General features: G+C 46.5%; 1 protein-coding gene across 6 annotated transcripts in view; it reads right to left on the reverse strand.

Moving 5' to 3' along the window:
• Positions 1–9,443: 9,443 nt before the first annotated feature.
• Positions 9,444–25,357, reverse strand: part of RAF1 (Raf-1 proto-oncogene, serine/threonine kinase) — a 143,347-nt gene continuing 127,433 nt past the window's right edge. For all 6 annotated transcript variants that reach the window (XM_054976857.1, XM_054976860.1, XM_054976855.1 and 3 more), the window contains 2 exons: positions 12,408–12,542; positions 9,444–10,568 (listed from right to left, as the gene is read on the reverse strand). In XM_054976857.1, the coding sequence (XP_054832832.1) occupies positions 10,428–10,568; positions 12,408–12,542 (276 nt within the window). In that variant the 3' untranslated portion in view covers positions 9,444–10,427. The remainder of the gene's footprint in view (positions 10,569–12,407; positions 12,543–25,357) is intronic.

Below are 25,357 nucleotides of genomic sequence, written 5' to 3' on the forward strand. Positions count from 1 at the left end.
GTAAGTATCAGCATATTAAGGTCAGCACAAGTGAATGACATGCGAGATTAATGTTAGAATGATGCAATGCATCTTAAGCATTGCCACTATACTGAGTTTGCCTGAACATCTTGAACCACTAGAAAATCTATTTGACAAGACTGGCTGCATAATTTACCCACAAGTTACTCATGCTAATTAGCTTACACAATTCACATTTGTGACCAGATTCTATATAAAACTTCAAAAGATAGATTCAAAATAGTGCTTAGTGCAAAGTTAAAATTACATACTCTTACCCTTTGGATTACTTATTGAATAAAACCCCCATAATATTAACAGAGAGTTTGATTTTGTAAAAACACTGAACTGCTAGTAGGCCTACTGTAAGCATGTAAGATGTTCAACCAAATCTATTTGAAGTTAGTAGCTGTTATTATGGACTGTGACCACAGACCAAGCAGAATCAGTATCACTTGAGTAGCCTGCACTATTTACTTATTAAAGGAGATGAGAAAGTCAAGAATGACAAAAAGTTACCGCTTATATTCTCCAAAGTGATCCAGTGAGCTCCTTAAAATAATGCAGTATGTATCAAGATGAATTAACTAAACAATACATAAAAGACAATTATCATTAAAAATATAAATATAGCTTGTTAAGTTCTCAAAAGATGTCCCAAAGATCCTCCACAGAAAAAGGGAAATATCTTACACAAGCTTTACAATGTTAAGATCAAATAAAAAGTAATCTCAGCTGGTTACCATCCTATTCCTATGAACAGAGAGAGTGCGTGAACTGGTATGAATGAAGTGTTTGCTTTCTGTGAAGAGGCTCTTTCCATAACCTTGGGTCAAGGGTTCAGTTTCTTAGCAATATCAGCTTGACAAGCCTTCAAAATCAGGTTTGTTGAACGTGATAAGTACATATAATGGATCAAAATATCCCTGAGATCCACTTTCAAGGATTATCATCATAGGGAAAATGTTTAAAGTAGTCAGCTGATAGAGAAGCAGTAAAAGGTTGTGTGACTGTGAACTAAAAAAAAAGGGAGGACTGGGCCTCAGCTCTGAAGTGTTCAAAACTTCAGGAGTCCTAATTTCCACAGACTGTTATTACTAGAGAAACAATACCTATAACAATGAGAGATAAGCCCATAGTTGACAAGTTGACATGAGCCAATTAAAATCCATGAAGATTTGGCAAAGTGGGGAGCCTGAGCAGATCTTATCTGTACCATCGTTTGCTTGTTACCCATCAGGCAGTCTATCCCTCTCTCAGTATCATATATTGAGTATTCTTGAGAAAACACCTGCTAAATTGTAAATTGCAACTAAAAAAATGATCCATTGCTATACAAGGGAACAAAGCGCCCATGACTAATGAAATTATAGCTTGTATAGTTGTACCCACACAGCTTGGGCCATTCAATTATATTTATTTGCTTATTGTGTCTGTCTTGAAGATTTGGGTTACTATACAGCAGTTCTAAAGGCCAGAAGAGAGTGTTTCACTCACCTGTAACTGCTGTTTGTCGAGTTTGTTCTGTGCAGACACACATTGGGGACTGCACTTGCACAGGCCTGCCTCTGAGATGTATAGCTCTCAAAACCTTGAAAAGTGGGCGTCCATGCACAGAGCACATGTGTGGCTTTTCGCACCCAAACACAGCGTATTAGGGCGGGGTGCCCATCTTGTCCCTCAGTTCTCCTATGCCGCCGGAGGTTGACCAAAGCGTACTTCCTCACAGCAGGGCAGGAGGGAGGGAATGTGTGTCTGCACAGAACGAACGTGACGAACAACAGTTACAGGTGAAACAGTTTTCGTCGTCGTTCTTCTGCGCAGCCCCACATTGGGAGTATAACAAGCTACTCTCCAATGGGGGCGGGTGTGAGGAGTTTTGTCTCCTGTATGACCTATCAGTGTTATTGATTCACATACCACCTTGAATCCTCTTACCTCTCTTTGTTTCTTTTCTTTTTTTACACACAAATAACAATTAGAGCACCGCACTTCCCACAGCAGCATCAGACCTGGAGCCCACGTCTACAGCATAATGCCTGATGGAAGTATCTGACGATGACCAGGTTGCGGCTTGACAGATCTCCTGCAGTGGCGTTCCCCGAAGGAAAGCTGCTGAGGAGGATTAGGAGCGAGTGGAGTGAGCTCTGACTGTACATGGGCACGGCGTCTTTGCTGCAGCATAGCATTTCCTGATTGTTGCCATGATCCACCAAGAGAGGGATTGGTTAGATGCAGGTAAACCCATGCGAGGGCCCGCATAGCAAATGAACAGGGATCTGGCCGTCCTGAATGAACATGTCCTACCTAAATAATATAATAAAGCTCTTTTTACATCCAAACTGTGTAAGGCTCTTTCTGCATCTGAAGTAGGGCTAGAGAAGAATACTGGAAGTGATAATTTCTGATTCAAATGGAAAGAGGATACTACCTTAGGTGTAAGACCCAGGCTGGGGTGTAATATCACCTTTTGTGAAAAAAAATTGTAGGAATGGGGAATCTACCCGTAACGATGCCAGTTCACTCACCCTTTTTAGTGACGTAATTGCGACCAGGAAGGCTACCTTCCAAGACAATAGGGCAAGCGGGCAACGTGCCAGAGGCTCGAAGGGAGAAAGCATTAGTTGAGCCAACACTAGGGACAGACTCCATTGAGGTGTCGGAGCTCTTCTAAGGGGAAACGTACAAAGCACCCCTTTAAGGAATTGCTTAGATGCATGATGTGAGAAAAGGGTCCTGTCATCCACCCTCTCATGGAACACTGATATAGCAGCCAAGTAGAACTTAATCGACGTAGCCACTAGGCCTCTATGCAACAGGGAAAGCAAGTAATCAAATACCCTGGGTATGGGGCAGAAAAAGGGAGAGATGCCCCTCTGTGCTGCCCACCCTGCGAAAGCATCCCACTTATTGGCATACGATTTTCTAGTAGAGGGTTTCCTAGCGTTTAACAGAATCTTTGCAACCTCAGTAGAGAACCCTACAGCTTCGGGAATAGCAGCCAAGCTGTTAGATTGAGTGAACTGACATCGTGGTGTCGAATTTGCCCCCTGTAGAGTAAATCTGAGGTCTTTGGGAAGGGGTAGTACCTGCCCCTCGCCATTTGCCATAGGAGGGGTAACACTCCCTGTGAGGCCAAAACAGTGCTATAAGAATGCAATGGGTTTGGTAATGTCTGATTTTGCAAAGAACCTGAGGCAACAGGGGTATTGGTGGGAAAGCATAAAATAGGCCGTTGACCCAAGGGATCTGAAAGGCATCCCCGATTGAGTGGCTGTCTAACCCCGCCCTGGAGCAGAACAACCTCGCCTTGGTATTCTGGGAGGTTGCAAAGAGGTCCACATCTGGAAAGCCCCAGGTCCTAAAAAGTGGGCGAAGGAAGTTATCGCTGAATGTCCACTCATGGTGCGGTTTGAAGAACTTGCTCAATGCGTCTCCCCTGGAGTTTGAAAGGCCGGCTATGTGGAGTGCCTGTGGGCAGGTGTTGTTGCGAATAGCCCATAGCCACAGGCGTGACGCCTCTCTGCAGAGGGTGAGGGAAGCTGTTCCACCCTGTTTGTTGAGATAATAGAGCGCAGTGGTGTTGTCTGTCTGCACCTGCACTATCTTGTCCCATACCAATTCTGCAAAGGAAGCAAGGGAATAGCATATGGCTCTTAATTCTAAAACATTAATGTGCATTTGTGATTCCGATGGGGACCAAATGTCCTGTACAGAAAAAAACCCGATGCCCCCCAATCCCTGAAGGGAGACATCTGTTGTTAAGGTAACATCAGGGGGATGGGTCCCAAAGGGGACACCGAGGAGTAAATTGGAAGGATCCCCCCACCACCTCAAGGATCTTGTGACTGATCGAGGAATGGAGAGGTTCCATAGTTGGGAATCCTTAATCAAATCAAAGGCCCTGATGAACCAATTTTGCAACGGTCTCATAAAGTGGTGTGCAAAAGGAACTACTCCTGTAGAGGATGCCACAAGGCCCAGTAATCTTTTAATGAACCTTGCCTATTGGAACCGTTTGGATTCCACCTGTCTCACTAGGGATTGGATCACTCTCAGCCTTTCCACAGGAAGGAATGCCCTCCCTACAGTTGCATCTAAAATGGCTCCTATACATTGGTTCAAGGTTGGACTTTTTCCAGTTAATTAAAAGGCCTAATTTGAAAATAGTAGTGATTATGAGTTGCACATGTTCCCGCAGGGACTCCCTAGACTGGTCCACCAGAAGCCAATCATCTAGATATGGGTAGATTGTACAACCCCTTGACCATAAAAAGGCTACCACCACTGCCATGCACTTAGTGAAGACTCTGGGGGCTGACATCTCACCCCCATAACAAATGTAGGTATTTCCTATGAGTGTGATGTATAGATATGTGAAAATAAGCATCCTTAAGATCCAAGACAGCAAACCAAAAGCCTTTCTCTAGATAATGAATGACACTAGAGAGAGTTAACATACAAAACTTTTCAACTTTAATAAACATATTCAGTTGTCTCAGATCAAGGATCGGTCTAACTCCACCGTCCTTCTTTTCCACCAAAAAGTACCTAGAGTAGAAACCAAACTTAGTCACCAGGAGAGACCCTTTGTACCGCACCCTTCTGTAACAGCTCCGATATAGGGAGCTGTAGTTCCTGCAAGGGTACCGATGAACACCAAGAACAAGTCAACTGAGGCATGTCCTCAAAACGTAACTGGCAGCCATACTGAACGATGGCCAGAACCCAGGAGTCCGAGGTGATCTGTTCCCATTCTTGAACAAAAGGAGACAGCCTGTTCAAAAACAAATGTGGTTGTCCCGAAACTGGGGCGATCAGTCAAAAAAATAGGCTTTTGAGGCTGGGAAAACTTTGGGGATTGTGGTTGGCTCTGCTTAGGTCTGAGCCTATTGGAATGCCTAGAGGAGACCCTTTGGTAAGATAGGTATGCCTTGTACTGATGGTAAGGTTGATAATTATATGTCAGTCTATGGAAGGCAGGATACTCCAATTTCATCTCCCACCCCTTGCAGCAAGAAATCCAACGTCTCTTGAGTCAAAGGTTCATTATTGAGAGAATATATTCAGAATAAGCAAGTGTCCATAGATAATCCAAAGGCTGAGAGCAGCTTTGGCTGTACACAGAACTCTTGTTGAGAATTAGTCTTCATCTGATTCAAGGAATCGTCAGTTTTTTCAGAAAACAGCAAGGTGCCCTTGAAAGGAAAGTCCTCGACCTTACTTCTCTTATCAGGAGTCAAGGCCGTCGACCTCAGCCAGGAGTGATGTCGAAGCACCACTGCCGAAGCTATGGCACATGCTGAGCAATCGGCTTCATGTTTGGCGGCAGTCATTTGTTGCTTGGCCAGCCTAGAGGCCTCCCATTGGAGAATCCTGAATACGGACTTCTTATCTTCTGGGAGGTCTGCGATATAGGAGGAGTCGACTCCAAAGAAACAAGTTGTAAGACCCCATAATGGCCTGATAGTTTGAAATGTGGAAATTCAGGGTGGCCGAAGAGTATATCTTTAGTCCCAGCTGATCAAGCTTGCGCCCCTCTTTATTGTTAGAGGAAGAGTGTGAGCCGTACTTGCTCTTAGGTTGTGTTTCCTCCGTTACAAGAGAGGAGGGTTTGGGGTGGGTGAAAAGGAAGGGACAATCTTGTTGTTTTAACTTGTAATAGCCTTCCACTTTGCATGAGGTCGCTGGAACTGAAGCTGGTTTCTCCCACACCCCATGGGCAATATCCAGAAGGTCTTCAACTGCTGGAAAGGCTACCGAGGATGTGGAATCCGAGTAAAGCACCTGAAGCACCTTACTCTTAGGCTTGGAGGAGGTACTGGAAACATCCAAGTCCAGAGCCCTGGCCATCCTCAACATCTGTTCCATAAACAGCCTGTAGTCCTCCGAAGGCAAGGACGAAAGGGATTCGCTCACAGCTTCTTCTGGAGATGGATCCGAAGCGATGTCGGATACTTTCCCATAATGAGACACTGATTCAATGTCCTCCTCCGAACCAGAGGTGGGTTCCACGATCGTGGCCAATTGACCTCTGGACGTGCCTGGATCCGCAGACCATTGACTCTGATGCGAAACAGATCGAGGAGGAGGTTGCAAAGCAGGTGTGGATTGCAGCCAGGATATAAAGTCCTGCCAGTTCGGAGACTGCCCTTGGTAAGTAGGTTGGCATGCCCAGAAGGGTCCTGGGGCAGGTGGTGGGCCTGATGCCGGAACCGGCCAAGAATGCGGATATTGATGCAAGGGCTGCTGTGCTTATGGAGGAGCCGATATACCCGGAGCCAAAAGTGTCTGGGCTGAAGGTCTGCAATCCGAACGGTTTGGGCTCAGATCTGTAGCAGTTGAAAAAGTCAGATCCGGTTCATCCAAAGCTCCTTCCCCTTCGATGTCTTGAAGGAAGATAGGAGTAGGAGGAGGAGAGGGTGTCAGCGGTTGTTGCAAGATTTCCTCCTCAATTATGAGGAAAAGAGGACGAAGACTGATGTCTCCCCTTATGAGAGGAAGAAGAGGCAGACTTTTTAAGGCAGGGGTCCTCAAACTTTTTAAACAGGGGGCCTGTTCACTGTCCCTCAGACCGTTGGAGGGCCGGACTATAGTTTAAAAAAAAAACTATGAACAAATTCCTATGCACACTGCACATATCTTATTTTGAAGTAAAAAAACAAAACGGGAACAAATACAATATTTAAAATGAAGAATAAGTAAAGTTAAATCAACAAACTTACCAGTATTTCAATGGGAACTATTTGGCTTTTGGCTAATGAGATGGTTAATGTCCGGTTCCATATTTGTCACTGCTAGTCGTAACAAGTGATGCAAGTGTGCATCAGTTAGTCTAGATCTGGTTGGAGATTTCAGATGTTTCATTCTGGAGAAAGTCTGTTCACAGACATAAGTGCTGCCAAAGATGGTTGCCATTTTGAGTGCATGGTTCCTGAGATTAGGATATGTCTCAGAGGGGAGAGATGCATAGAAATTAGGAAGGCTGCTTGACTTGAATGCGTCTTTCAGAGAGTCACAATTCTGCAGTTCAGCCAGTTCCATTTGGTAAATTGTATCCACATTTTCAATGTCAATAGAAAATGGGTTACGGAAAAGCTGTATGTCCTGTTCATGGAGATGAAGCTCTTTAAATCTAAATTGGAACTCCTTTTGCAACTTTTCCAGTGAATCCACACATACTGAGCGCTGACTATTTGCATTAACACTGAGCACTTACAATTATCATTACCACTGAGCACTGACTATTTGCATTACCTCTGAGCGCTGACCATTTGCATTACCTCTGAGCACTGACAATTTGCATTAGCACCGAGCGCTGACTATTTGTGTTATCACTGTGATGCAACCCCCCTAGAAACCACCCCCAACCAACTAACCAACTTTTTTTTAAAAAAGGCTCTCCGAACTTAAAAAAAGGCGCCCCCTATTTGCAAAAAAAAAAAAAAGACCTCCTAACTTCAGAAAAAAAAGGCTCCCCTTAACCGCAAAAAAAAGATCACACCTGAGACTGAGAGCGGGACCACAAGTGACGCCTGACACAGGTTGGACACTTGCCAGCTTCCCTCAAGTTTTGATGGGAAATGTAGGCAGCTTGGTGGAATGTTGGACAAGTGACAGTTGAAAAGTCCATTGGACAGCAGTCAGAGAGTCAAGCTGCAAGACCAGGATGCCTGCATTTCCCATCAAAACTTGAGGGAAGCTGACTAGTGTCCAACCTGTGTCAGGCGTCACTTGTGGTCCCGCTCTCAGAGGAGGAGTCAAGAGACAGAGAGAAGGAGGGGAGTCGGAGAGCACAGCGCACATTCCACACATGCGCACTGCGGGCCCTGGACGAGTTGGCTGCTAAGCAGGACAGGCAGCAGCGGCAAAAACACCCGGTGGGCCGGATAGATGTCCTCGGTGGGCCGCGTGTGGCCCGCGGGCCGTAGTTTGAGGACCCCTGTTTTAAGGTGTTTAGTCTTCGCCTTAGCCTTCTTTGGTAACCGTTCCGAGGGGGCACATTCCCCACCGATTGGTTCCAGGGAACGGCGTTTGGAGGAACTCGGTCTATCCTTCGGTTTTGCCTCAGAACTGACAGCCTCTGGAGTGGCAGGGGCCGGTTCCAGTAGATTCGGAGACTGCTCAGTTGGAGGATCTCCATGCCCGGTCTTTGCAGGCATAATTACCACCCTTGGTAATGGGTTCAAATCAGCGGACATCTGTGCTGACGGTTTATTGGACCCCGAAAGGACCATCTCCCAAAGGGCTGCTTTGAGTCTAGCTGCCCGATCGCTGTGCGCCTTTGGTGTAAATCGTTGACAGTGACGACAAGCAGGGATGTAATGAGACTCACCCAGGCAAAGGAGACACAGGGAGTGTTCGTCCATCTGAGGCGTCTTTGTGTCGCACTTTGAGCACTTTTTAAATAAGGCTTTCTGTGACATCATAAACACTAATCTACTAACTATATTAACTGGAACTACTAATAACTACACCTAACTAAGAAATATATAACTAACAACAAGTGCTAAAAAGCATGGAAAGCGAGGAGAGTAGAGCAAACGACCTCTCACCAGCGGCAAAAAGAGAACTGAGAGACAAGATGGGCGCCCCGCCCTAATACGCTGTGTTTGGGAGCGAAAAGCCACGCATGCGCTCTGGGCGGGGACGCCCACTTTTTGAGGTTTTTAGAGCTATAAATCTCTCTCCGAGGCAGGCCTGCGCAAGCGCAGTCCCCAGTGTGGGGCTGCACAGAAGAACGACGACGAAATTCTAGTTTTAAATATTTTACAAACTTTATGTACTAGAAGGATATTTCAGTCATGATGGTATAAGAAGTATTGGCTATTCTCTAAACAAACAGTTGTGTTCTCCCAAAACCTAAAATCATGGGACTAAGGGATACTTCCCTATGTCTGAAAGTTGTAAGTGAGCTTGTATGCTCAGAGAATGTCAGAGGTATAATGCACGTCAGAGTTACTGAGCACAGTAAACAACTTTAGAGCTCACCCCTTTCAAAGGTAAGGTAATCTTTCCAGTACTTTTTCCCCCTCTCACCCTCCCCCAATTCTCAAGGGAAGCAAATGGCACAGTATGCTCTTGGTAAACTAGAATTTCAGGACAAGGTATCAGGTTGGATCCCATAGAAAGGTTTTGCTAATGGAAGGGAGGAGTGATTTTTGTCAATTCTACTCTCCCCCTGCAGACCTCTGATTCTCCCACTCATGCTGTTCTGTGGGAGGAACTGTCCCTCAGGAACATTTTGGGCATCATTTTAGGCTGTGGCAAGAACAGGAAGCATGTAAATCCCATTCTGCTCACGGAAATTCTTCCCATCAGTAGAGATTTATTGTGAGATCCAAACCAGTATTTTCTAGATAATAATACTCTTCTTATAAGTGTGGTGCACAAGTCTGAAAGATCAGTTGGGGGGGGGGGGGAAACAGCTTGAATGACACACCTAAACTTAACTTATTTTATTAAAATAAGATAATCAGAAGAACCTTGGTTTACAATAAATGCTTTTTCCTTAGGAGCAATAAAAACAAAATTAAAACCCAGATCAGCATGGGAAAAACCTGTATATGCCAAAAGTTTCTTTATAGTGCACCTCAGAAAACAGTTTCGAACAAACTAAAGGCTGCTTTTGCAGAAATATATTGACAGCATTACTCATTTGCCTCTTCTTCTTCCCCATACTATAGTTTCTTACGGAACACCTCAGGATATTGCAAGAACAGAGTCCGACCCTGAAGTACACAAATAAGCTTCTTATTTTATTTAAAGATGATTGCAGCAGATTGTGCTACTTTCCTTCTCTGAGCAGTACTAGTTAGAATATATTCTTGCCTTTACAAAAGAGTTTTTCTCCTATGTGCAAAACTATTTGTGTTGATTTAATATACGCGTTTAACGTTCATTATCTTGAGAAATACTCTGTAGGAGAAATGTTGCAAAGCGAGCATTCCCTTTTCTCTCGTCTTCTTGTAGGATGGCCATTTCATTTAAAATCCCTCCAGCTTGAATGGCGAAAGTCTTAGGATACCATAACAGCAGCACCATCTCTATTGAGTTTTCTCAAATGCCAAGCCATTATTGCTGCTATAGAAATATATCAGTTTATTTAGCAGAATGGAAGAGTCAAAACCTGCTGAAGTAGGGTTTTTTTTTGCATGGGAAAAATAAGGCTCAAGTGCATCTATAAAAAATAGTAAGAGGACTTCTTGTATACAGTCTATTAACTATTTCAGTAACTGTAGAAAAAGGCATCATGGAATATTGTCCCTGTAGGAGCAGAACAGTAAAAATTCATAGCAGCTCATTCCTAAAACTGGCATCCAGCTGAATCCCATGCTGGCACTGCAATCCTGTAGACTGAGGCAAATAAAAGCACAACTGCTATAACAGTTACCGGGGAGAGCAATAAGGCAGTGCACTCCGATCTCCTAAAATACAGGTAGCTTTGTTGATGTCAACGTGCATGAATTTATGTCCTGTGTTTGGGTAGCACGATGCAGAGAAGGTTCTGAAGCACTTCGGTTTATTTTGGGTAAAGAGTGCTGCAGCAATTCAATGGAAGACAGTATCTAAGAGGAGATGAGAAAAAAGGGTAAATTATAAAGTTTATAAAATTATAAAATACTGCAAATCCAAAAAGGTGGTACTTTCAAATATTAAGAATCTCAGTCTGTTGGGAGTAAAACTCCAATTCACCAAAATACCTACATTTATACATCACGGGAATATGAGTTGCTTCAAACCAGAAATCCTTAATGTGCCCCACAAGAGTTTAGGGCGGGGAGAGCAAACACCAAAAAAGCTGCATTTATGTACAATTCCATCTTAATATCAGGGCTTGTGGTATGAATACTATCAACTCCATGGTCTGAATACTTCCAGTCAGGGCTCATTTGGAGACGGCATGCACCGAAACGGTGTTCCGGTAGATCTGAAAAGAGGTCACGTGGGTTTTGGCCCCACCCACGTGATTCCTTTTCCTCCAAGTGCAAGACGAGTGGGGCTGGGCTCCAAAAGAACGTAAGGTGCTTGAATTCATTCTGCTCTGCTGCTTTACTTTCATTTGTGACTCATGAGAGGGGGGGGGGGGAAGAGAGAAAATGAGTGAATGAGTACAAGCTGAGTGGGGCTGGGATCCAAAGGAACGTAAGCTACTTGGATTCATTCTGCTCTGCTGCTTTACTTTCATTTGTGACTCGTGAGAGAGGGGGGAGAGAGGGGGAGAGAGAAAATGAGTGAATGAGTGCAAGCCGAGTGGGGCTGGGCTCCAAAGGAATGTAAGCTGCTTGGATTCATTCTGCTCTGCTGCTTTATTTTCATTTGTGACTTGTGAGAGAGAGGGAGGGTGAGAGAGAGAGAAAATGAGTGAATGAGTGCAAGCCGAGTGGGGCTGGGCTCCAAAGGAACATAAGCTACTTGGATTCATTCTGCTCTGCTGCTTTATTTTCATTTGTGACTTGTGAGAGACAGTGAGTGAGTACATGGGTGCAGGCAGGGCTGGCTCTCCAGAGGAGGGTAAGCTGCTTTGAGTTCATTCTGCTTTAAGGAAATACCTGGAGATTTTTGCGGAAAGGGGCCTGAGGGGTGGATGTTGCCTTCTGACACACTTCCGGTGATGTCAGGGGGTGTGGCATATGCTAATGAGATATGCTAATGAGTTATGCTAATGAGTTACTGCAGTTCTTTTTCTAGGAAATGACCCCTGCTTCCAACTCAAGCCTCCTACAAAATACTGCTTGAAAAAAATACAGACCCTTCCAGAAGAAGATGAGTGAGAAAGGATAAAGTTTTTGGTTTTGGTCTGTGGTTCTTGTACATAGTTCACATTACTGAATTGAAGCAGAAACCAGCCACAAATCAGCTTGCAGGATACCCATCATACAGAAATATAAAAGCTAAATATTTTAAAAGAATATTGTCGCAAGCTTGAATAAACTTGTCATAACTCATATTTACCTTCATAATATATGAAGGTAAATATGCGCAAGAAAACAGCCTGTTTATCCAGATCCTGCTGCTATTTTGTGAATCTCCTCATAGACGGGATGTGGACCTTCAGTGTTATGCATGAGCCACAATGTCTAATTTGCTACAATCTCTTGTTAGTATTTGTTTAAAAAAAACAATGTAGAACTCTGGTGGATAAGCTGTAAATTCACCATTGTTTTCTGAAGGCAGCAACACCACTTGAAATCAAGAAAATGTGTTGTACTAATTCACACCAATAAATATTTTCCAAAAAGAATACAACTTTAGAATTTCAGTTGGGAAGCTGATATATATTTCTAGATTGTTCCCTAGTTTGAGAGATTCATTGACCAATGTCCTTCACTACTGCAATCAGCCATTTTTCTCTATCCTGCTTTGCTCAAGTTTACAGGAGTTTTACAAACAAATTGAATTCTTACCTGTGGAAAGAGAGGTCTTTCTTCCCTAACTTTCTTCACACAGTCTGCTACAAGTCTTTTCATTGATTTTGGGCAATTTTTGTATAATTTACTGAGGTCTGGAGATGCATAACCACGACCAACCATAAAAATGATCTAAGAAGAAGCAAACATACCTTGGTTAGATAAAAGTGTTAAGCATAAAATGCTTTGTTAGTTCACGTTCTCTAACCCAGGGAGCTAACACAAGCATAAAAAAGCAGAATGTTCACCCAACTCAGTTTCAAGCTGAGCCTGTAGTTCTGTCACCCACTGCCAGGCAGTATAATTAGTTGCCCAAATTCAACATAATATATGAAGGTAAATATGCATGTGAAAACAGCTTTTTTATGCAGATTCTGCTGCTATTTTGTGAACCTCTTCATAGACTAGATGTGGAGCTTCAGTGTCATGCATGGGCCACTATGCCATGGGGGGACATTGTATCACAACGTTTTCTTGGCAGACTTTTTATGGGGTGGTTTGCCATTGCCTTCCCCAGTCATCTACACTTTACCCCCAGGAAACTGGGTACTTATTTTACCGACCTTGGAAGGATGGAAGACTGAATCAATCTTGAGCTGGCTACCTGAACCGGGCTTCTGCCAGGATCGAACTTGGGTCATGAGCAGAGCTTGGACTGCAGTACTGCAGTTTACCACTCTGCGCCATGGGCTCTTGTTAATCCCTTGTTAATACCAATATCTCTTCCTCTCCATACATACCAAGGTTAATCATCTGCTAGAAATTAAAAATGTGCAACCTATTGCTGCTTAGCACCACATACTTCATCAATGGAAGGATCAAAATCCAGCCCCACAGTGTTTCCTGAAACCCAACCACCAGTTCCAGATTGATATTTTCTGGCAGAAAAGTCTGATGCTGGGCTTAAATGATGACTTCTGCCATCTATAAGAGAGGGGAATACGTTCCTGAGCCTAACTGAAAGCAACCCTATACTTTATCAGACTAAGAAAGAAAGTAGAGAGAAGGTTGCCCTCACCTTCAAAGAGTGCCTCTTAGTGAGGCTTTCTTCTCATAATTACCTAGCTAGATGAGACCAACATCTACCTAATCCAGCACTGTTTCCAAAAGCAGCCAGGTAGATAACCTCTAGAATGGTTATCACTTATTAGCAGGGCTTTTTTTTCTGGGGAAAGAAGTGGGGGAAATCTCACCCGGGGCAACTCCTGGCAGGAGGTGGTGCCCCTGTCACGTGCACACTCCCAGGACTGCACGATGACATCACTTCTAGGAAGTGATGTCATCTCACATGGCGCGGTTCCCCCCCCCCCCCGAGAAAAGAAGGGAACGAAAGAACGAAGGAAGGAAAGACAGGGAAAGAAGGACAGAGAAAGGAAGGGAAGGAGGGAGGAAGGAAAGAGAAAGAAAAACATGGGAAGACATGGAAAGAGGGTAAGAGAAAGGGAGGGAGGGAGGGAGGGAGGAAAGGAAAGACAGATATGGAAAGAGAGACAGACAGACAGAAAAAGGAAGGGAGAAAGGAAGGAAGGCTTGAGCTGGGAGGGGGAACCCCCCCTCCTCTCAGCTGAAGTTTAAAGCCCATTTGGGGCTTCCCTTGTCCAGCTGAGGAGTAGGGATTAGAGAATTCCTTTTCCCACTGCTTGTCAAACAGAAAGGAACTCTTTTAACCTGCGCTCTTCAGCTGGTAGGGGGGGACTTCTCCGACCAGCTGAAGAGTGGAGGTTAAAGAGCTCCTTTCTCTTGCAAGCTGGTAAGGGCCACCTGAACACATGACTGCTTTGCAGAGCTGCCAGAACACTGTTCCGGAGTATTCCGGCAGAATAAAAGGCCTGCTTATTGTCCCTAGTATCTGTTTTAGAGGTATACTTTCTATTGATGTAAATGTCCCATTCAGAAACCATGGTGAACAACACTTGACAGCTCTGTATTGGCTTAGTTCAGATGCAGTATTTGGAAAATACCACAAATATTCAGTATTCCTGGGAGTCAGTATTCCTGTGGGTCAGATTCTCTATTCAGATTGGGTTTTAACTGGGAATACCAAATATATTTAAGCCACTTTTCCATATGAGGAAAACTATCTGAGGGGCTTTTTCAAGCAAACTCCACCAAATTTGCAAGAAACCTAGTCCTTCCTGTCCACTAAAGACACCCAGGTTTCAGGCTGGACCCCAGGGTCCAATTCTATGGGTGCCTGAACAAGGTGCCACCAACCACTCTCCATTGTTACCTATGGGGGGAACATTTCCAAGGCTTTCCAGGCAAAGAAACCTTAAATAAGGGAACAGCCCCTGGCCAAAAGCCACTTCCCGATGCAAGTCAAACCAACAAAGCACACCACAACCAAACTGAAGCAGGAGGATTAACATCACACCAGAATATCCCATCAGAACCAATGTCAATCCAAAAACTCCCAAAAGAACCAAAGTGAGGGGACTAATATCACACCAGAGAATACCAGCAGAACCAATGTCAGCCAACAGAATCTCAGCAGAACCAAACTGAGCCAAGGAAGGACACTGTTGTAAGCCCAACAGAATCAGTGTCACTCCAAGAAACCAGATAGGCAGAACCCAGGGCCAAAGCAGCCCCAAACCACAGAATCCCAGCAGAACCAATGTCAAAAAACCCCAAACGGAAGTAACAAAGAACACTGTTGCAAGCCCAGCAGAAGCACTATCAAATAATTAAAACATCTGGGAAGCCTGAAAAGGGGGGGGGGAACCTCACTCACTCCCCCTCCCCTGGGAGAAAAAGCCCCCCAGGAAAGCTTTGGAAAATTGGTGGGGGACAAAGAGCTTGCAACAGCAACCAGTCATCTTTTTAAAAGGCTGCAGCTGAATTTGCCGAATAAACCTGAATATATTCAGGTTTATGCAGCATTGATTTAACTGGTATCCCAATTTTATTTGAGATTCTCTAATGTTATTCGGTATACCCAGAGAATACCAAATCGGCAATTATTCAGTATATATTCTGTATATTTGCATACAGAAAAATTTGTATTTTTCTAATCTTTTAATAAGCTGCTTAAGGCAGCTGCTCACCACTACCACACTCTGAAATAATTAATTACATATGTTAATTACATAACATACCTGCCTCAAGCTGGCCTCTGGAGAGGTGGCATATAAGTTATATACTTAAATAAAACATGGTACTTCACTCTGTCAACTCACACCTAACCAGCTTCATTAGGTATTGTGTACTACAAGGAATTAAACTCTCAACTTTCCCTACACTGAACATCATATAAACCTTGGGGAAGATGTTCCAAGTTTGACAATTTCAGTTGCCTTTTAAGAGCTCCATGTTATCTTTTTTAAGATGGAAAAAAACAGGGTTAACATACCTGTAACTTATGTTCATCGAGTTCTTCTGTGCTGACACACATGGGGACTGCGCAGGCGCAGGCCAGCCGCCGGAGAATTTTCTAGAGCTTCCATGGCTCCGAAGGGGCCGTTTGTCGCGCGCCTCAGCGACTGTTTTCCCGCCCAAACGGTCACGTGATCCTCCAGCGACCAACGGCCCCTTCCCTCAGTTCTCCCTTGCCGCCGCTTGACCAACACACTTCAGCCATAACACCTTAAAAACACCAATTTCCGTTACAGCCATCACAGTATCGTGCATTGGAGTTCACAGCGGGGTAGGAGGGAGGGTTGTGTGTCAGCACAGAAGAACTCGATGAACATAAGTTACAGGTATGTTAACCCTGTTTTCATCTTTGTTCTTCTGTGCCTCCACACATGGGAGTGTACCAAGCTTCACACAATAAGGAAGGCGGGGGTGAAGTCCAACACAATTTTATTGAACAAACAAGAACAACAACAAATAGATATGCATATATACATCTATGTAAAAAATGTGTAAGGACACATAAATACTCAATAATTACATATATACACCCCAAGGTACATATATACACTCTTTCACTCAAGGGTACCCAGCAGGTACGCCAAGAAAAGTCATCCCAAAACTCCCTCAGGAGAAAAGGGAGTGTAAGACAGCCTTGGCCACAGATACATCCTGCTCCGCATTGACATCAACGGCGTAATGCCTGACAAAGGTGTCTGCAGAGGACCATGTGGCTGCTTTACAAATGTTAACCAGGGGCACCCCCCTAAGGAGTGCCGAAGAGGATGCTTGGGACCGCGTGGAGTGGGCTCTGACATGAAGCGGGCAAGCCACTCCTGCCAGGGAATAGGCCTTGCTAATGGCTGTCACAATCCACCTAGACAGGGTCTGTGAGGAAGCCCTGTTACCCTTGTCCTTGGCCCCAAAACATACAAACAGGTGAGGACAGGAGCGGAATTCCTTCGTCCTATCCAGGTAATAGGCTAGGGCCCTCTTCAAGTCCAGGGAATGAAGGGCCTTTTCCCCCTTAGAGGAAGGTTGAGGAAAGAATGCAGGCAGTGAGATATCCTGCGAGAGGTGGAAGGCGGACACCACTTTGGGCAGGAACCCGAGGCAGGGACGCAGGACCACCTTGTTGGGATGAAACACAAGAAAGGGAGGGTCAGACCGCAGTGCAGACAGCTCACTGACCCTTCTGGCCGACGTCACGGCCACCAAGAATGCTACCTTGTAGGATAGCATATCCAAGGGGCAGGTAGCCATAGGTTCAAATGGAGGCAACATGAGACGTGAGAGTACCAAGGACAGTGACCACTGAGGCACTGGTGCCGACACAGGCGGGTAAAGATTATACATGCCTTTAAGGAACTGGCGGGATTGTGGGTGAGAAAACACCGTAGCACCCTCAATTCGGGCGTGAGCAGCTGATATCGCTGCCAGGTGGACCTTGAGGGAGGAAACCTTCAAGCCCAGGCCACGCAAGTGGCACAAATACTCGAACACAACCCTCAAGGGACTGCTTTCGGCCACCACTCCTTTGGCAAGTGCCCAAAGCTCGAACCTGCGCCACTTGGCCGCATAAGCGCGCCTAGTGGATGGCCGACGAGCGTTCAGGAGGACCCGCTGTACCTCGTCAGTAAAGCCTACAGGGGAGGAACGATCCGCCAAGCCGTCAGGTGCAGCTTCCCGGGATCGTGGTGGACTAGGCTCCCGTTCAGGAGAAGGTCTTGCCGAAGGGGCAGACTCACATATGTCTGTTGGGACAGCTGTAGGAGCTTTGGGAACCAAACCTGCCGTGGCCAAAAGGGGGCCACCAGGATGCAGTCCGTCCTGTCTTCCTCTATCTTGCACAGGACCCTGGGGATCAAGGGGAACGGAGGAAACATGTAGTGCAATCCCTGTGTCCACGTAAACTGGAAGGCATCCCCAATAGAGAGGGGGTCGCTCCCTGCCCTGGAACAGAACGTGTGGGCCTTGGTGGTCGCCGCAGTGGCGAACACGTCTATCACTGGATGACCCCACATCTGGAAGATCGGCCCAACGCACTCTACGTTCAGTTCCCACTCGTGGTCCAGCAAAGGGACCCTGCTGAGGGCATCTGCCCGGGCATTGTCTGACCCAGCCACGTGTATAGCACGGAGCGACACGCCGTTCCTGATAGCCCACTGCCAAGTGAGCGTGGCTTCCCGGCATAGGGCCATGGACACTGTGCCCCCCTGCTGATTCACGTAGTACATGGCAGTCGTGTTGTCCGTCTGCACCAAGACCTGACGATTTCTCAGCAGTGCTGTAAGAGACACAAGTGCGAAACGAATGGCCCTTAGTTCAAGCACATTGATATGGAGGGTCTTTTCCCTCTCAGACCAGACATCCTGCACAGACACATCACCACAGTAAGCCCCCCATCCTAACAGAGAGGCATCAGTGGTAACCGTGACGTCATGGTGCTGATACCCAAAGGGGGTCCCTTTAAACAAGTTGTCATCAGACAGCCACCAGTCCAAGGAGGAGAGAATGACCCTAGGGATAGAGAATTTGAGGGACGGAGGGTGCAGCAAAGCATCGTACCTCCGCACAAACCAGTTCTGGAGCGGGCGCATACGCAGCCTAGCAAAGGGCACCACAGAGGTGGCCGCTGCCATATGCCCTAGTAAGCACTGGATAGTGCGCACAGACTGGAATCGGTTCCTTTTAAACATGGACACTAGACCCCTTAGGGACCGAGCCCTCTCCAAAGGGAGCAGAGCCTTACCCTCCACAGAGTCTAAAAGTGCACCAATGTAGGACACTTTGCAGTTGGGCACCAGTTTGGATTTCTCAAAGTTCACCAGGAGCCCCAGGCGTTGGCAAGTGCTGAGTACCAAGTCAATGTCCTGCACCAGCCTAGACTCCGATTCAGCCACGATGAGCCAGTCATCGAGGTACGGAAAGATGGTACAGCCTTCTTCCCGTAGGAAGGAAACCACAGGGGCCACACATTTCGTGAACACTCGTGGGGCAGTGGACAGGCCAAAGGGGAGCACCTTATACCGGAAAACCCTTTGCCGGTAAACAAAGCTCAGGTATTTCCTGTGCTCCTCTCGTATCCCCACGTGAAAGTATGCGTCCTTTAAGTCAAGAACCGCAAACCAATCCCCCTGTTTCAGCAAGGCGATCACAGCCGCCAACGTAACCATTTTGAATTTGGTCACCTTGAGGAAGGTATTAAGGTCCCTCAGATCTAAAATGGGACGTAAGCCCCCATCCTTCTTAGGGACCAGGAAGAACCTAGAGAAGAAACCCTTTACGGAGTCCTCATAGGGCAATTCTTCCACAGCACCCTTGGCCAAGAGCGACACGATCTCCGCATCCAGCTCGACCATAGTGTTATTGACAGCTGTCAGGGGTGAACCGCACCTAGGCAGCTCAACGAACTCCAGCCCGTATCCCAGTTCAACAATTGTTAAGACCCATGAGTCAGATGTTATTGACTCCCACTCAGGGAGGAGTGGACTCAGTCTGTCCGAAAAGTTCGGGGATACGGCTGGCGTGACCCGTCAGTACTGCCTCCCGGCGCCCTGCTGATCCCTCTGCTGGGCCGGTTGTTGTGCCGGACGAGGCTTGAAGGGCCGACGCCTCCTTTGCTGCTGTGCGGGAGGGTAAGGCCGCTGCTGATAGGCAGGATACTGCTGGTAACCCGGCCGCTGCTGTTGGTATCTGCCCTGGTAATGGTAAGGGCCGGAACGGGGACCGTACCGTGGCCTGGAGGCGGGTTTGTCCGCAGGAGCCAGACCCAAGGACCGCGCCGTCTGCCGGTCCTCCTTCTTTTTCTTCAGGGTCTCGTCGGTCGATTTGGAGAACAGCGAGTCCCCTTCAAAGGGCATGCTCTCCACCCTGGAACGCACCTCTTGGGACAGGGCCGTAGACCGCAACCAGGAGTGGCGCCTGAGGACCACCGCCGAAGCCATTCCCCGAGCAGCAGTGTCAGCAGCGTGGCTCCCAGCATTCATCTGCTGCTTAGACAGCCTGACAGCCTCTGTCTGCAACAGGGAGACGACAGCCTTCTGCTCAGGTGGGAGGTCTCGAGTGTAGGATGCCAACTTCTCCCAGAGGTACAGCTGGTACCCAGCCATGATGGTCTGGTAGTTGGCGATCCTCAGACCCAGCGAAGCGACAATGTACTGGCGCCTGCCCATGGCATCAAGCTTCTTGCCCTCTTTATCGGCAGGCACCGAGGAGTGACCCGATCGTCGGGGGTTGAATTCCTCCGTGACCAAGGAGGAAGGTGGAGGGTGCTTCACCAATGCCGGCCAGGTGCCCTGCTTGATTTTGTAAAGCTGCTCAATCCTCTTAGATGTTGGAGGCTGGTCACAGGGCACCTTCCACACCTTCTCCACAATCTCCTCAATACCCTCGAGCATGGGGAAGCCAACGGACGCCGGACTATCCCCGTAGATCCGCTTGAGGAGCTTGTCCTTGGTCTGGGGGACTGCCGAAGAGATATCCATCTCGAGAGCCTGAGCCATCCTCGCCATCTGGTCGGAGTAGATGCGGAGGTCCTCGAATGGTGAGCCCGTAGATGGCACTAGATCCTCAGCCGGCGACGGCTCGGACCAGGACTCCGACTGGTAGTCGCCGAGGCTCTCCACATCGCCCTCTTCGGAACCGAGCTGGGACCCCTCACCGTGGACCGGAGGCGGAAACCAAGCTTGCCGTGATGTTGAAGGCCTCGGTTCCGATGCGGAGAAAGCCGCAGGCGCTCCTTCCCACTGACAGTGGTACGACGGGGGAAGGTAGGAGGCCTGGCGATGTCGGGATGCGGTGGACCGGACGGAACGGACACTGTCTCCGGACCGACGCCTCTCGCGACCGACAGGAGGCGTAGGAGATGGACGGCTCCGAAGAGGTGACGGGCTCGGTTCCGACCTCGACGATCGACGGGCAGGCGACGGTCAGCTCCGACGGGACCGCGGGCTCTGTTCCGGTCCAGAGGAGAATTCTGCCTGTACAGTCTCGAAGGCCGTCGGATCCGGCACCGGTTCGGACACCTCCCCTGGTTCGGGGGAACCCAGATGAGGAGAGGGCGTGTGTGGGAGCACGATGACCTCCTCCTGCGGAGAGGGACGCGGCGATCGACGATGCTTGGTCTTCTTCTTCTTTTTGGGTGGCTCTAAAGAAGAAGACTCCGGAGCCGACGCGCTCCTCGATTTCGAAGGGGACCTCGGTTTCGGTCGCTTCACCTTGATCGGGATCGAACCCGCCGTCGGTTCCGACCGGGGACTCGGCACCAGAATTCTCGGTTCCGACGCTGGTCTCGGATCCGACCTGGTGGAAGATGCGCTACGGGGCGGCCGCACCGGTCCCTGCGCTGGAGAGGCCGCTCTCGACGCCGAGGCACTCGGGGGACGCGGTTTCGACCCCGACCTCGCGGAGGCCACTGAGCCAGCTGTTGATTGCCGTTCGGCAGAGGGGCTAGGGCCGGCCTTGGACGGAGGTAACGGGGTTCCCTCAGACATGACCTTCTGCCACAGCGAGGAATTTAGCCGGGCCTTGCGATCCTGCCGGGCCTTGCTGGTGAAACCCTGGCAGATCCTACAGGCCGAGACATTGTGGGTCTCCCCCAAGCAAAAAAGGCACAAATCATGGCCATCGGATTTGGCCATTTTAGTGTGGCATTGCAGGCAATGCTTGAAGAGAGCCGTAGAGGCCATCTTCAGGGGCACGCAAGAGAAGGGTCAAAAACAGTCCGAGTCGTAAATACCGAGTCCACGTCAAGTCCAAGTCAAGATCCGAAGAATGGTCGAGGTCCGAAGTCCGAAGTCAAGAGTCCAAAGATCAGTCAGTAGAAGCACGAAGCACAAAAAGCACAGAGCACAAAGCTCACGTTCTCTCCAAGCGGCGGCAAGAAGAGAACTGAGGGAAGGGGCCGTTGGTCGCTGGAGGATCACGTGACCGTTTGGGTGGGAAAACGGTCGCTGAGGCGCGCGACAAACGGCCCCTTCGGAGCCATGGAAGCTCTAGAAAATTCTCCGGCGGCTGGCCTGCGCCTGCGCAGTCCCCATGTGTGGAGGCACAGAAGAACGAAGATGAATCTTTGATACTTCCACTGTCATGCTTCTTTCCCCCCTTCTTTCCAAACTGAGGTTCTAGCTACACAATGCATACAGAAAAACAGCTTTGGGAATAGTGAAAATACATTGTGCGTGTGTGCACTCATAACGTTTTGAAGCCCGCAGGAAGAACAGCAGCTGAGTGTCAAGTTTAGGTACAGAGAAGCAATGCTCAGGAGATATCTGCAGCCCATCTGCTGCTTTTGCAGCCTGTTCCTAGCTCTGCACATTACCCCAAAAGTGTAAAACTCAGATGACCCTGAGAGAAACAGGTCATTTGTGTGGAGATACTGACAGAGATGGTTGCTCAAAATCCACCAATTAATCAAAGAGGAACTCCCTCCATCCCAGGGAATAACTAAAATAAGGACTACTAAAGAGAGGGCCTTTGTCTGCTATCCATTACAAGCCTTGAAATGCTTGGCCGATCTACAAGGAAGCTGTCAAGACCAGAGAGTCTCTGCAAGTATCATCCAGCTAGGTAGAAACTGTACTTGTGTTTTCTAAACTGGAAAGAAGATTCCTGCTCACTCAGACCAGTGGTCCATCTAGCATCACATTCTCTTCCCTGTGCTTAGAATAAACTTTTCAAAATTGGATCTTAGTCCTGAGAGACTTTTCACGGTGTTTCTCCCCGTGGGCCAACTGCTCAGCTCATGCTGTTTAACCTACAAGAAAGGTTAATAACAGGGAGGCTGGAGGTAAGGGACTTGCCTGGTTCTGCCTCCTGGGGCAGAAGAGGGCCTCCTTCTGTCACCCAGATGCTTTGAGACTCAAGACTACTCTGGGGCAGTCATTCACGGCCACAAAGAGTTAACACTCGGACAGTAGAAGTTCTAGTACAGAATCCAAGGGTATAAGATATTATGCATAAAGACTCTTAATATAGCTCTTCTCTACAATATGCCACTGAAGTTAAAATATACCATCTATAAGATGCACACATCCTCTTTGAACACAAGTACTAAAATGCTTTCAACCACCATGCTAATTAGAATCCCTGTTTGCCATTTTACCATTCTGGAGAGGTGGCATATAAGTTATATACTTAAATAAAACATGGTACTCTACAGTAGTTTAAAACTCATCTTTTATTTCTGCCTAGGTATATGAGTTTAGGACACAGTGAGGGCAGAAAGGACTAAACTCTGTATTAATCTTTAGGCATAAAACAGAATTAAGTCTAAGGATCACCACCACCCAGCTCCCCAAGATAAAAATTTAAGTGCTCAAGGACCCAGTGGGATTCCTAAAGAATAAACAAAAATTTCCATTATATTCTTGACAGGTCTGTGCCATGTGTTAACACAATATATTAGCATGAAAAACCTGTAATAACGTCATGTGAACAAGTCTTAGCATTAATTTGCTAAGACTGGACTCAGAATTCTTCACTTCCGACCGAACTATGATACAATTCAAATGCAAAGGCAAATCACAATTTGGCGGAACATGACTATAACAACAACAACAACATTCAACTTATATACTGCCCTTCAGGACAACTTAACACCCTCTCAAAGTGTGTGTTATTATTATCCTCACAACAATCACCCTGTGTGGGTGGGGCTGACAGAGCTCCAAGAAGCTGAGACTGACCCAAGGTCATCCAGCTAGCTTCAAGCAGAGAAGTGGGGAATCAAATCCGGTTCTCCAGATTAGAATCCTTCTGCTCTTAACCACTACACCAAACTGAGCCTAAAGGATTTTTCTGTCCTCAAATGTGGCTCCATAATGAAAAATGTCTGTTTTATTTACTTCACTCATACTCTGTCTTTCTCCCCAGTGGGGACCCAAAGTGGTTTACAACATTCTTCCTCTTCTCTGTTTTATCCTCACAACAACCCTATGAGGTTGAGAGTGTGTGACTGGTCCAAGGTCACCCACCAAGCATCCATGGCAGAGTGGGGGTTCACGTCTGGGTCACCCAGATCCTAGTCCAACCACTATACTTTTCAACTGCATGCTCTTGTTGCACTCTTCTCTAAAAAACAGGATTCCAAAATTTGGTTTAATTCTAGTTGACAATTCTGATCTGTAGATATCAAGTTTAAGGACTGGGTTAATCCAGTCCTTAAATCTGTTATCTGAACCCCAAAGTAGTTCAGCCTGATTATTCTGAAGAGCCCCTGAGTTTGGTCTGTTATTGGCCCTGTTAGGATGAACAAAAAGAATCTTTTGTAAATGAAAGCAGCCTAACCATGTGATCTCAGGAGCTAAAAGATACAGTAAAGGCCATTTAAAGACTACTGATTAAACAATTTATTTAATGAGAAGACAGAAGAGGAATATTTTTGCTGTATAACTGGTCACATAAGTATAAAGAAGTTGAAAACAGCTAAATTGATGGCATGATGAGCCTTGTATCCACCTGATGATGGCATGAACAATTAAGATGGTTTCTTTGATGAGAACACAATGGCCTAAAGAAGATACTTTTCTTGAAAGGTATCAGTCATGTTGCCCCATGCAAAATAAGACTGGAAAACAAATTTTAATAACTGAATAAGCAGGAAGTCACTAATTCTAATGGGAGGGGCCACCCATCAGACAAACGAAAAAAGGATACAAAAGACCAGAGCAGAAAATATTGTAGTCACTCTCCTGTCCTAAGTTCTCAAACGTTCCAACTCTTCCTATTCTTCTTCCCCACAACTGGCTTTACTGATTGTATTTCCCTATCACTTTCTTTCTTTTCTTTCTTTCTTTCCCTGCTTCCTACAGTATATTTGCTTGATTGCTCTGCTTCTTTCTGATTTCATAGTCTTTTAAAGTGCAATTGTATTTTTCATTTTCAAGGTAATTTTGGAGGTTCTCTGTAGAGAAGATTCCATCTGGGAACTCCAGAGGAGGAAAGGGTAGCTATTCAATCTCTTCAGGGGTAATGGGCTGGAGGTAATTGAGAGAGTACATGCTTTACTACTATTTAACCATCTTTATTTACTTCATCTATTTGATTTCTTTGCATGAAATATATTAGAAGTGTGTCCATTTTTCCACTGCCCAAGTTTTATGCATCTTTGTATTAGGTATCATCTTCTGTTTGCTTGAAGGATGTATTGCTTTTCTTTGGTAGTTTGTGTATTCTGTTTAGTAAAGCACTTATCAGACTACTGGGTCTGTGACTGTTCCTTAGTGGTTGTGTTGGCCCAATAGGGCAAATTAGGACACAAATTTTCAGAAAAAGACCCAACCCATATTTTGTGGTTCAGTCCAAGATCTGTGCAAAGGAAATCCTCAGAAGCCTTTAATTATAAAGCCATGCAACAGGAGGAAACTCATAAGCCTGAGGATTCTTTAGACTCATTCATATAATGGTAAACTATTATATGAACTCTGATTCATTATTTTTAATAGACTGATGCTAAAACTTGCTATGTTAGCAAATAAAAAACCTATGTCCAAAATATGTTGTTCTGACACTTCAGTGGAACTGCAAGAAGACACTACTGTGTAGGAAATTTTACAATGGTATGCTATTTATCTGATTTCCCACCACCCAAT

The sequence above is a fragment of the Eublepharis macularius genome, chromosome 4, assembly GCF_028583425.1.
Source record: "Eublepharis macularius isolate TG4126 chromosome 4, MPM_Emac_v1.0, whole genome shotgun sequence".
NCBI lineage: Eukaryota > Metazoa > Chordata > Lepidosauria > Squamata > Eublepharidae > Eublepharis > Eublepharis macularius.